This window comes from Cyprinus carpio, chromosome A15, assembly GCF_018340385.1.
Source record: "Cyprinus carpio isolate SPL01 chromosome A15, ASM1834038v1, whole genome shotgun sequence".
NCBI classification, from domain to species: Eukaryota; Metazoa; Chordata; class Actinopteri; order Cypriniformes; family Cyprinidae; genus Cyprinus; species Cyprinus carpio.
The window spans coordinates 6,070,976-6,085,035 of record NC_056586.1 but is presented as its reverse complement, the minus strand read 5'-3'; the positions used below and the strand labels follow the sequence as shown (position 1 = coordinate 6,085,035).

The window sequence follows — 14,060 nt, the reverse complement described above, 5'->3', positions numbered from 1 at the left end:
AGTGGAGCAATATCATAAAGGAGTTTCTCAGAGAAAAATTGCAAAGAGTTTGAAGTTATCATCATCTACAGTGCATAATATCATCCAAAGATTCAGAGAATCTGGAACAATCTCTGTGCGTAAGGGTCAAGCCCGGAAAACCATACTGGATGCCCGTGATCTTCGAGCCCTTAGACGGCACTGCATCACATACAGGAATGCTGCTGTAATGGAAATCACAACATGGGCTCAGGACTACTTCCAGAAAACATTGTCAGTGAACACAATCCACCGTGCCATTCGCCGTTGCCAGCTAAAACTCTATAGGTCAATAGGTCGCCGTATCTAAACATGATCCAGATGCGCAGGCGTTTTCTCTGGGCCAAGGTTCATTTAAAATGGACTGTGGCAAAGTGGAAAACTGTTCTGTGGTCAGATGAATCAAAATTTGAAGTTATTTTTGGAAAACTGGGACGCCATGTCATCTGGACTAAAGAGGGCAAGGACAACCCAAGTTGTTATCAGCACTCAGTTCAGAAGCCTGCATCTCTGATGGTATGGGGTTGTATGAGTGCGTGTGGCATGGGCAGCTTACACATCTGGAAAGGCACCATCAATGCTGAAAGGTATATCCAAGTTCTAGAACAACATATGCTCCCATCCAGACGTCGTCTCTTTCAGGGAAGACCTTGCATTGTCCAACATGACAACAACACATACCAGACCACATACTGCATCAATTAAAACATCATGGCTGTGTAGAAGAAGGATCCGGGTACTGAAATGGCCAGCCTGCAGTCCAGATCTTTCACCCATAGAAAACATTTGGCGCATCATAAAGAGGAAGATGCGACAAAGAAGACCTAAGACAGTTGAGCAACTAGAAGTCTGTATTAGACATGAATGGGACAACATTCCTATTCCTAAACTTGAGCAACTTGTCTCCTCAGTCCCCAGACGTTTGCAGACTGATATAAAAAGAAGAGGGGATGCCACACAGTGGTAAAAATGGCCTTGTCCCAACTTTTTTGAGATGTGTTGATGCCATGAAATATATTATCATTAACTTATTTTTCCCTTAAAATGATACATTTTCTCAGTTTAAACATTTGATATGTCATCTATGTAGATGTACATAGACAGATATACTGATGCTGTCAGTTGTGCTTAATTATCCCTGCCTAAAAAGTTACACAAATAAATCTTGTCGAAATATTTTTCTCAACTTTACATTTCTCAATATTTTTTTTATTCTTTTGCAGGTGCTGTGCTTTGCGATTTTAACCTTTATGAAGAAGCTCCTGCTTACCAAGACAGCGTGCAGAACCTCTTCTTTCAGCGAAAATAGAAATGCTGTGCCGATTTACGAATGTTAGCATAAAGGTCCGGTCACATCAGCCAAATTTGGCATTCAGGAAAGGTTGTAAATTTTCAACAATGTGGAGATGTATGGAGTCACTTTCAATCCAAGCAGCTTTCTGTTGGTCAGCGAGGTGCAACGGTAAATGTGACCGCACCTCAAGGATGATTTATGCGGCAAAATGTTTGCATTATTCTGTCATCTGCTTTAACAATCACCTTAAATAAGACTGAGCAAAAAAAGCAGCAAAAGTTCCATTTAAGATATATCCACATTTTGATTGTCAAAATGATCTGCCAATATACACTCAGAATTTAGACTGACCCATTGTTAATTATTATACTGGTCACTGTATGCAATATGTTTGTGTGCAATTTGCTCTAATTGGATTAATGGAGAAAGCAGCTCAGCTTTGGTTTCCACGGTATGACCTGCATTAAGTAACGAGTTCGCTGACCCACATTTCTCATAACGGCAACAATCCCATCCAATACATAAAGTGCAAATGCAAGTTTGATGTCTTTTAACAGTTCGGTCATGAAGCAACTGGATTGCTGAATGCTTTGTCTTGTATTTTATGGTGTTTCAATTAAATAAAATTCATCTTTTAGAAGGTTTAAAGAAGTCCCCCCTCCCCCTCTCTCTCTCTCTATTCAGAATTTTAGTTAATGTCATGTTTTAGATGGCTTACAGAATTTTTGAAATGCAAATGAATGCATCATATTCCAATAAAATTACTTTTGAACTCATAATTTTTATGAAAATGTAATAATTTGACCTTCCAGTGAATCAACAGACTTCGCATGCAAGACGTCTCCAATCATTAGTCTGTTTTCTTGCAATTGACCGCAAGCACACATTCAGATCTGCCTCCATCCACTCAACAACCGATGAACAGAACCCCGTCCGCATCTATATTTTTCCACAATCCTTTTCTCTCAAATGATCATAATATGGAAGAAAAGATTCATTGCGACTTTAAAATCAACTGTGTGAGGACTGCATGTTAGAGCACATGTAATACAGAATACAATACCGTAAATAAGATTTTTAGCAGATTTTAAAAACTGTATTTTTAGCAGTGACTCAGGCCTCAGACAGGCCTTATAACAATTGTACCCTTTGAAAGTCAGTCTGTGCCCTAGACATTATTGTGACGGCAGAGCCTGTGTAAACAGTGGGGGTTTGTTCCATTGTGCTTCTAACACGCTGATGCACATGGATGGAATGACTCACATTTGGCCCCATTCAATAAAGTGGATCTGTGAGTGTGATCACGCACGTTCCTCCACAACACTGCCAACAATACACCGCAGTAGTTACTTGAACTAGGTGGAAATGTATTGTATATTTCGATTTTATGACCGAATTCAAACCTACACTCTTTTTTTCTTCAGCTGGTCTATAGAAGCCCGTTTCCACCACTAGATAGAAAATTTATTTATTACTAATAATAGCCTAGTAATAATAATAATTATTATGATTAATTGCAACTTTTTATCACAGAATTGTTTACATCTCGCAATTCTGATACTTTTTTTTATAACACAATTGCAAATAATAAAGTCAGAATTGTGAGATATAACTCACAACTGTAAGAAAACAATTAATTGTGAGCTCACATTTTCCCTCAGAATTGGACTTTACAATTTGCAATTATGAGTTTATAAAAAAGTCAGAATTGTGAGATTGTTAAGCTTAATTCTAAAGGGGGAAAAAAATGAGATAAATCACAAATATATTTTATTTTTTTGTATATATTTTAATCCAGAAGGTCAACCTGCCCATGTAGAATAAATCAATTTTATTACACCTTTGTTCTGTAACACAGTCAAAACAATTAGTTAATGCATCTTTATTTGGACAGTTAACTAGAATTCTGAATCACATAAACATCTTATTCTGAATGTTTATTTGTATAAAATATTATGTATGTTTATCTGAAAGTATGTCTGGATGAAATAGTTATGCAACTTCAAGCAAATAAAGAAATACATTTTTATTTTAAAATGTATGCTCGGTAAATAAATAAATAATAGGCATCTTTACAGAGCTAAGGCTGCACTATGCTTCCTTAAAAAATCTGAGTAAAAATCTAATGCCGCACAAAAGCCAGACTAATTTATGCCCGCTCAGACCCACCTCAGCCCCTAGTATCAAGTATGCTTTGTAAATGCATTCATGCCACCTCTGAGCAGCCTGAAACAGTCTGTGTAAACATACCTATACGCCACTTCAAAAGTGCTTCTGTGCCACCTTTGACCTTTGCAGTGTAACTTTACTGTAATAAAAAAAAAACAAAAAAAAAACAATTGTGGCTTAAGCCAAATGTTGAAACAGTTTACATGGTGCATTCCTACTTTTATAAGTGTGACTAATATAGCACTAATCTTGTCATTATATATATACATATACATATATATATATATATAATATATATATATATATATATATATATATATAAAAGTAACATTAATTTAATTGGGAAATGAGTAAAGGTGGTCAAAAAAAGAATAAATCAGATCTGGCAAAAGTTATCAAAATGAAAGATTGACATCAGAATAGATATGTAAAAATGCAATATCACTTTATATTTAATTTTTTGTTTGTTTGATAACAGGCACATACAATATGGGTAGCCAAAGCTAAATATCATGCGACAAAAATGCTTAGAATCCTTCAAGGAATTCAGCAAGCCTAATATTAAACAATATGGAGAAACAGACTGCATCCAGATGTACAGTTCTTTCTAAATAAATTATAGATAATCTACTTGAAAATATTTGTTGACAGGACACAGAAAGAAAAACAGGAAATTCAGGTCCATTCACTCCTGAGTGTGAAAAACAGGTCAAAACTGATCCAATGCTCCAAAAAAAAAAAAAAAAAAAAAAAAAAAAAAAAAACAAGAACATAAAATGATTATCCCTGGTTTAAGATTAAATGGCCAAACATAAAAGTAACAGAGCGACACGGGAACAACTAAACAGATGGACACAGTCCCTTTTCTGATTTGCGTTGTCTTTCAAAGCCTAAACAACAAGTAGAATTCAGAATAGAAAAAAATGTGCAGATTGAAAAGATTAATATACACGTGAAGATATATACACACACACATCTTCACAAGGCATCATGAAATGTGGGCGCACTATTGTGGATCACCTCCAAAAACACTCCTAAAGTAAGGAGGGACTTATTTTGCTTTATGAAAATATAAATATCCTCCCAACACCTAAAAACTTCATGGTAACTGCTCTTTATGAAAAACATACATTTATAGACTTTTGGGTGAACAAATTCTTTAAAGTGATTGTTACATTTTCCATAAATTCTCATTCTATTGAAGAACACTGTTTTTCTATGCATTTTGTAACAATGTCTGGATTTTTATTAAGAGCATTAAAAGGAAACACCAGAATAAACTGAACTTGCATTTATTAAAAAAAAAAAAAAAAAAAAAAGTTAACAAAAAGGAAAACTGGACCATTTCTTTAACAGAAGCAATAGAACACTGTGCTGACCTTACGTAACATTATAGCTGTGAGCTAAACTCTGATAACACTCACTAAAGCCACCGTTACTGCATGTGCTGAGTCACTGAAGGCCAGTGCAGCCAGTTTCTACTAAACGTTACTTTGTCTTCTTGTCTGTGGCCAATGTATCATGAAGCTTTGAGACAGATTTCTCATATTGGTCCATCACCAGCGTCCCATTCTCGTCGAAGAACGCCCCGACTGACTTCGTAAACTCAGTCTCCCTGGACTGCTTGGTTTTCCCATCAGTGAAACACATTCTTAGAGTATACTGGTCATCAAACCTAATGGAAACAAATCAGTTAGTTGCAATCAATTTAGATTTTTCTTTTTCTGAAGAACGGCACTACTGTACAAAACACTGTTAACTGTATAGCAATGTCATTAAACATTTACAGTAAGGGGTTTGTTCTACCACCTATGGGTGTGCAATATTGAACAAAAAGTCTTGTAATTTTTGGAGATTTTTTTGATAATTTTTGGCTAGTTCGATATCACTTTTTCAGAGCCGTTAGCGATCCGATACCATTTTTTTTTTTTTTTTTTTTTTTTTTTTTTAAATCAGTGTAGAATTTCTATACCTCAATGTGCAGGTTGATCATCACTCTTTTGTATGTTACACACAATCTACTAAATATAGACAGCTTCATTATAAAGAAAAATAAAAATATATAATCATAATCTATGACAATATAAACCAGGTTATAAACTAGGTTAATGGATAATCCAGTAGCAAAAGTTACTGTAGAAAAATAATGAGTGCACAATTTTATAAAATCCTAAACTTTAGTAAAAAAAAAAAAAAAAAAAAAAAAAAAATAATAAAATATATATATATATATATATATATATAATATATATATATATATATATATATATATTATATATATATATATATATTTCTTGGGTAACAAATAAAGGTGAATAAGTGTAGTACTAAATTTGGTAGGCCTACACATTGCTCTTTGTATTGTTGTAAAACACATACATGAAAAACAAGTAATACATTTATGTAAATATATACTAGAGTAGTCAACATCAAAACCTTTCATCAAAGTTGTCCTAAAACCAAAACAATACCCGTTCTTGTCTTAGGACAACTTTGATTAACTGTTTTGATCCACTTCAAATGAAAAGACATTTCTTTTAAAGAGCAGGTCATATGGGTTTTTGAAAAACCTCCTTAAATTTTATTTTCGAATCTTTTGCCTGTTACCAGTATACGTCACTGGGTAACACATTTGCATAATCCCCGCCTGACCGCGAAAGTCTGACCTGCCCACAAACACTTCTGCTATTAGTGTGTTTACATGATGTTGAGAAGACGCGGTGTTCAAGGATATCACAGAAATACAATTCGACCCTTTTGTTGTGTGCTTGTCATTTTATCAAGAACTGCTTCTCTAATCTGGGCTTTTATCTTCGTTGGCTTCTAATCTTCTTTAATTTGGACTAACAAGCTCTCTGAACCACGACCTGTAAGTAGTACGATTGATACGTTAGGTGTAGATTTTCAATTGAGTGCTCAAAATATAATTTTTTTGTGCCAATATGTGATGTATACCTAGTGCAGCTTTAGGTTTCCAGGTAAAGCACGATATTACTGTCTTACTGAAGTAGTTCTGATAATTCGCTGTGAACCCACTATTTCCTAAGAATGTGTCGATTATTGTATACTGATGTTGTTCTAATGACTTTGTTTAATAATAAAAAATGTAGTGTAGCACACAGCAATTTCACAATTATTATAAAGTCTGTTTATTGTGCTGCACCGCCACCGGCAGTTATTGGGTTAATGCGGGAGAGATACAACTGTTCTGCGTTCTGATTAAAAGTTAAGACAGTGTATTTTGTTCATTCTTCAAACATTAAAGTCGACATATTTTGGTTTACAAACTGTATTGTTTCATTAGATAGTCACGTTAGCACTCGGCTAACGTATCCACCTAGTGTTCACAGTTTAGCAGCTAAACTTTAGCTGTGGGCACGATTCACTTACATAAGAGTTTTTGTATTTTATGTCATAAGAACGGATTGGAGCACTATATTACTGTTTTATGTAAAGGTGCTTTGTCAGTGGTAGTGAGGGTAAACTAGCTCAGTGACTACTCTCTGTGCCAATCACAACAGGCTTGTCCAGCTGACCAATCAGAGCAGAGTAGGCTTGTGGAAGGGAGGGGTTTGCTTAGAACTTGCTTGGAACGAATCGTTTCCTAATCATCTGCAAATGACTCTAATATTAAATGTATATGCTGAGAAAATTACAATGTTTTCTGACCTTAGATGCAACCTGTTGTGGGGCACTCCAACACAATATTAGGAGACTTTAAAATACCATATGACCTGCTCTTTAAATTTATAGCAGAGTAATGAGGCAACAACATATGACAGATAAGACAAACAAGAAAGGCTATTAATTATCTTTCATTGCACAAAAGTATTATAATACAAAAAGCTCCAAATACAGAGCGGTGTAAAGTGCTTGTGTGCATCCCGTGCACAGAATGATGCGCTTCAAGCAACAAGGTGCCACAGCGATTAATTCCTTTTATGCAAAACCACTTATCTTTATTTACAGATCAAATATAACATTAGGAACATTTAACCAGCTTGGAGAGAGTTTTATCGTCTTTACTGTCATAACCGAACACAAGCCGCAGCGGAGAGAAGAGTTGATGTGAACTTGACTTAAATATTTACCTGTACCTCACATTAAACTGTAAAATGGCTTCAGAACACTTATAATATAGTGCACAAAAACTTAATTGTGCTTTATAATGTTTATGTAGCTTTCATGGGGCTTAATAATAACAGAATAGTATACACACTATATCGGATTTGGAATCATTCATTCAAACGATTTGTTCAAAATGGTCGGTTCATTTAGAAACAAAGCAAATGTCCATCTTTACGAATGGGTCATTGAATCATTGACCCAAATGATTCGTTTAGAAACAGATTCATTCAAGTATGAAACATCGCCTGAGAGGCACATCAGTTTTGCGCTGGCTTTTTGGAACTATTTTTGTTAGTGAAACATAGCAAGAACAGACAATACTGTATCCAAAATGTAACTCGGTATTATCAACTTTGTTGATCTGTTGTATAAAATCAATATTACATTTGGGAACACGCTAAAACACTAATATTTAGGAAAACTGCACTCTTGCTTGTGTGATAATACTTAATTATGTCATACATCTTACAACTCATACAGGGATATTTTTTGCCCTCGTAACTTGAATTAAGGTGGCAAGTAATAGGCTTCATTATGCAGTAAATGCTTTTGGACTCAAGATGTGGTTTTGCTTTTTTTTTGGCAAAACAGAGTGACATACTTGATAATGTCAGCTCACATATCGTTGAAACAAAAATTATGATATTATCGTATGATATTATATATGATAAATATCGCACACCCCTACTATGTTGAAAACAGAATCCAGTCATAAAAATAGAATTAACAGTATAATGTGGAATGTCACAGAAATTGGCAAATTTTGGAATAATAAATCAAAAGTATCAAACTGTGATGTGAAGTAGTGTCTATGAAAATTGAAGCGCAGAGAGACTGCTATTTAAATGAGAAATCTACATGTTATGCATGTATCCATTGTAAATGGTTGCTGCAGTTTCGTTTACTAAACTTGTGGTGTTTTCAGTGCCTGCAATAGGACTATATGAGACACACAAAAAAACAACTATTGTTATATCATATACACACATAATAATAATATTTTTAATAGTATACTTAATTGGATTACATTTTAAAAGGCTAATCAAATATTAATGTTTAATGCTGTGATTTGTTAACTAATGTTTTTGATCGTTTTTTATTAAGGGTGCGTTCACACTGTTCGGTTCTCTTGGTTTGTTTGGTCCGGACCAAAAAAAGAAAACGATACATTTGGTCCTGGTCCGCTTAGCGTTCACTCTGGCATTTTTGACAGTGAACCTAAAGATACCGAACCTAAAGGCATAGTGATACATTCACAACCTGATTGGTCGGGTTGAATGATGTATATTTTGTGCCGCTTTAAGTCGAACACACCTAATGCCGTCTTCTGGACTGCCCGCTCATTATTGCGTGTACTTATGATTTTATTTTCACCACCTGCGAACTCACAAAGAGCTCATAAAAGGCACTTTACCTCCTCGTTGCTTCTTGTTTGCCCTCTGCTCATTTTGTTTTGGATACACTGCTCCTTCCACGTCATCAAATCATGTCGCATAGTGTCTCATCTTGTCATTACTTCCTGTTTTTGGTTCGTTTAGAAGTGTTTGGTACGTCTTGCCTATATATTTCATTCAAACCACACCAGAGTTTGTTTGGAAGATGACCGAGACCCATCTTTTTAGTGATCTCGGTCCGCTTGTTTGGTGTGCACCAGGGTTTGGATGGCAGTGACTAGGTGTGAAAGCACTATTAGAGCTATAGCAAAAGAGATTTGTTTTAATCAAACCAAACATGACAAGTGTGAGCACACCCTAAGTCAAAAAAAAAAAAAACCTTTTAATATGGCCATATTATTGTTAATATTAAGGTTTATGAATTAAATTGATTAGACATCCAAAACACAGGATTTGGGGATTGAAATTGCCCTATGCAAAAAGGTAAAATAAATACATTTTTATAAATAAATAAATAAAATGAGAAAAACAAATGCAAAATTCACCTTTTTAGGCTAGAGGAAAGCTGCCAGATGTGATCCGGGTCCATACCAGCTGGGTCCTTCTGCATGGCCACCAGGAAGATGTTCTTCTCTTTGTAAGAGGTGTAGAGGGTCAAAATCCCCATCATGATGAAGTATGTGTGGATCTGTTAAGGACAAAAACTGAAGCAGTGCCCGGTTTACATTCATTTAAACTCAAAGCTCCAGTGTAAATAGTTGATCTCCACTCTGCTGGGAGTTTGCTCAGTGAAGGATATGAGATGACGCAGCAGGCCAGTACAGGCTTGGACTCTGGGAACGGGTGCAGGTAGTCCCAAATTAAAGCTACAATGGCAAAAAGGCAGGAGACCGTGCAAATGAAGAGACGTCCATCGACTAAATTGAAGTTCTCAATGTAGCCGTATTTTTCGATCAGAACCTATGGTTGAAAAAGAAAGGTTATTACTAGCCCCCTACGTAAATATGAGCAAAGGCAGCTGTAAGAATAAATCTGCATTGTTTATCCTTTTGGTCTTTCACTCAAAATATTCACAAAAATCTAACCTTTTGTTGAAGTAAAACAATTGAAAAACTAAAGAATATAGTTTTGATGTGCAGAAAAACATTGTCGAGCTTTACAAAATAGAAAGTGGTAGTAAGAAAATACAGTGCCTATAGCACCCCTTTGAAAGAGTTATTGAAATCAAAACCCATTCCAAAAAATACCTTTTCTAGTTTTATTTACAAATCTTAGAATAGAATAGAACTAGAATAACAAGGTTGGAAAATACTTCACAAAGCCACCTTTATTACACCCATTAATCATTTAAGATATGTGTTTGTGTGTGTGTGTGTGTGTGTGTGTATATATATATATATATATATATATATATATATATACACACACACACACACACACACACACTACCGTTCAAAAGTTTGGGGTCAGTAAGACTTGTAATGTTTTTAAAAAAAATCTCTTATGCTCATTAGGCCTGCATTTATTTGATCAAAAATACTATCATTTATTTCTGTGATGCAAAGCTGAATTTAAATCAGCCATTACTCCAGTATAAAGTGTCACATGATCCTTCAGAAATCATTCCAATATGCTGATTTATTATTAGAATTATCATTGTTGGCAACGGTTGTACTGCCAAATATTTTTTGGAAACCGCGGAGTCTTTTTTTCAGGATTCTTTGATGAATAAAAAGTTAAAAAGAACAGCATTTATTCAAAATAGAAATCTTTTCTAACAATATAAATCTTTTCTATCACTTCTTATCAATTTAACACATCCTTGCTGAATGAAAGTTTTAATTTCTTTAAAAAAAAAGAAAGAATAAAAATGTACTGACCCCCAAACATTTGAATGGTAGTGTATATTTTTAAAAAGATTTCTATTTTAAATAAATGCTCTTCTTTTTAAGTTTTTATTCATCAAAGAATATCCCCAAAAAAAGGATCACAGGTTCCAAAAAATTATTAAGCAGCACAACAGTTTCCAGCACTGATAATAAATCAGCATATTAGAATGATTTCTGAAGGATCATGTGACACTGGATACTGAGGGCTGAAAAAATCAGCTTTGCATCACAGCAATAAATTAGATTTTGATGTATATTAAACATAGAAAAACTTTATTTTACATCATAATATTATTTCACAATATTATATTTTTTCCTGTATTTTTCATCATATAAATGCAGCCTTGATGAGCATAAGAAACTTCTGTAAGAAACATTCAAAACCGTTCTGATCCCAAACTTTTGACTGGTAGTGTATGTGTGTATATTTATATTATATATATACACACAATAACTTAATTTCTTTTAAGCACATGCGCACCTTTTTAGCTGCATCATCTAGAGAGTTCTTCACCGCTGCACCATCCCATTTGTCGATCTTCACAGGCTTTTCATCAATCCTCCACTGAAATCAAGGAATTCATTGAGATAAACTGAGGCACATGATTTCAGCAGATCTCACTGTCAAAGTTACTTTTAAAACTTTCATATTTGCAAGAAAGACAAGAATGCAAACTAAACATAGTTTGTGCTGCTAGTATATCTACAGGCATAAAGTAAATTATAGTTATTTGACTTGCCAGTTTGAATCGAATGTGATGATATAAAAAAAACTTTCTATTGCAGTGTCTTCACTGGCTGGACTCTGAAACATACGGCTGCAACAAGTGGAGCATGATTCCTTTAATAAATCCCTCAAAAAGACTCGAGTTATTGATCAAGTTATCAGTCCAGTGTATTCATCACTGAATGAGTCTGAGCAACTTATGAATCAACATCTGGCACCCATCATCAGCAAGATATTATTTTCATTACACGTCAGACTCTAAAAAGGGAAATGTTTTAAGGTTTTTGTGAAACTGAAACCAGTATTATTACTTTCTGGAAATAAGAACATATTAACAACCAGTTTAGTTAGAACACATTTGCAACAAGTGACAGAAAATAATAATAATAATAATAATTAATGATTTTTAAAACACAAAGGCATTTTAGATTTTTATATAGCTTCCATAAACGTGTATGCAATATAGATTTCCTTTTAAATTAAATGGTTGGCAACTGTCAAATGAGTTACTGATTTTTTCCCCCTAAACATTCTGTCTTAAAAGGGCGTTTGTGAAAGCTTGTGCATTTAAATACATGAAGTATTTTAAACCAACTTCTAACTAAACGATTAAGTTTCTGATCACATTAAATACAGTCACAGTGCAAAACGTCTTGGGCATTTTTATAGGCATTCTGAGTAAGAGAAATGAAAATATGCATACCATTTCTCAACTGCAAAAAGAAAATAAAACATTTTCTAAACACCATATGCTTGCGCTGAAGATGATGAGCATGACTTATGTGCACAGTTGTGTAATCTTCTGTATCTTCACATCTAAACGACATCAAATAGGTATATTATATATATATATATATATATATATATATATAGATATATATATATATATATATATATTTAAATGCACAATGAATAATATGCAGCCATTTATACAAGTTTACGTTTTGGCCCCAAACAAGAGCGATGGTCGCATCAACAATCACATCCGCGTAACAAATGCTAAAGATGAAATATATACACAATAATAAATTGTGCTGTGCTCTAGGGATGGTTGCACAAATATAAACGTATCTCCAAAGAAACGGCAGTTAATAATGATTTCTTACTTTTTCCAGTAGACCATTCTTCCCGTTCCTCGCCGCCATCTTTTCTTCCTGTTGGTTTGCTGCTGTGACTTGGGTGACTGCGATTGGCTAAAATCACACAAAAACCGACCAATCGAAATTGGTTTGAAACAGAGCGCCTTCGTCTGTTAAAAGTGGGCGGGCTACAGGGGCTAGGACGAGCTCTCTGATTGGCTAGACGCGGTGACGTTAATTCACTGCGGTATAACGGCACAGAGACAAAATAAATTATGTTCGAACTTTGAAAATAAAAACTGAGAATTCTTTAAGGGCGCGCTCTTTAAAATTGCTACTAAGCATAAACTAAACTTACTGATTTTGGGAAAAGCCGACTGCTGGCATGACATTGATGAAATAGTTTGAACCCTGGTTTTCTTGTAGTGCTGTAACTTTGAGGACCTAAGATTTTATTTTGTAAAACTTCCAAAATCTTCTTATCTGCCAAATGGACATGAATCCTGTTTCACTTTTTTTGGGTCCCCAGGGTCTGTCCCCCCACAGTCACCAATCCCACGCGGATCCAGGGTTTCCATACCTGTGGGAGATATTTCATTCAGGTACTTTTAGCACCTTTATTTGCAGATGTATATTTGCCAAGTTATGAAATAAAGGCGAAGACCTCTAGACCACATTTAACTTTATCTTCCTTTATTAATTTGATAGTTTTATTTATTTATTTATTTTTATTTCGATTTTCTTCAATTAATTCCTTCAAGGTAAACATAACAAAATATGAAAAGAATGATTAGCAAATGTATCAAGTGAAAAAAAAAAAGTTTTAGAATTGACTAAATGCCTGTCACAAGGGAGCAAGGCATACTTAAAAACTTTAAACACACACACACACACACACACACAAAACACACAAAAACTTGTAAAATTCTGAATGAATGCTACATTTTTTTCATTCCTGTCAAGTTTAATCCTCATAGTGTTTTGTTGACTGAAACGAGAAAATCCTGTTTTTTTTTTTAAATGCAATATTTAAAAAGATGACATTATTACAAAGTACTGTTCAAATAAATATGTGTGCTTTACATCTCCACAGAATCCAAACAAATGCAACATTCTCTTCCAAATCCAGCAATACCTTCCAGCAGTGGAAGACAATCCAAGTGCTTTGAAAGCCCATCAGAAACAGTCCCTATTAACATCTTTGAACCTGTATCAATATAGGCAAGTCATGTTTCCAAAATTGTACAGTAATGCATAAGAAAATCTATTTTACCTTCTCCAATAGTTCATATGGTAGCCTACAGAACTGTATATAACAAACTACAAAAAAAAAAAAAAGGATAGATTCCTCGATTTGCAGAT

The 14,060-nt window shown here is 34.4% G+C and overlaps 2 protein-coding genes across 3 annotated transcripts in view; one reads left to right on the top strand and one right to left on the bottom strand.

Moving 5' to 3' along the window:
* The window catches only part of defbl3 (defensin, beta-like 3), a 3,129-nt gene extending 1,147 nt beyond the window's left edge, over window positions 1-1,982 (top strand). Inside the window, exon 3 of the mRNA XM_042770865.1 lies at window positions 1,242-1,982. Within this exon, the coding sequence (XP_042626799.1) occupies window positions 1,242-1,263 (22 nt within the window). The 3' untranslated portion in view covers window positions 1,264-1,982. The remainder of the gene's footprint in view (window positions 1-1,241) is intronic.
* A 1,927-nt stretch (window positions 1,983-3,909) lies between these two features.
* On the bottom strand, window positions 3,910-12,860 carry LOC122147667 (probable signal peptidase complex subunit 2). Of its 2 annotated transcripts, XM_042770864.1 has the most exons (6): window positions 12,726-12,815; window positions 12,323-12,435; window positions 11,374-11,457; window positions 9,803-9,963; window positions 9,549-9,683; window positions 3,910-5,156 (listed from the first exon to the last, which is right to left on the bottom strand). In XM_042770864.1, the coding sequence occupies exons 2-6, from the start codon at window positions 12,323-12,325 to the stop codon at window positions 4,970-4,972; spliced, it is 570 nt and encodes a 189-aa protein (XP_042626798.1). In that variant the 5' UTR covers window positions 12,326-12,435; window positions 12,726-12,815; the 3' UTR covers window positions 3,910-4,969. The 2 variants fall into 2 exon arrangements, with proteins under 2 accessions (XP_042626798.1, XP_042626797.1); XM_042770863.1 differs by lacking the exon at window positions 12,323-12,435 and having other exon boundaries at window positions 12,726-12,860.
* Window positions 12,861-14,060: the final 1,200 nt, after the last annotated feature.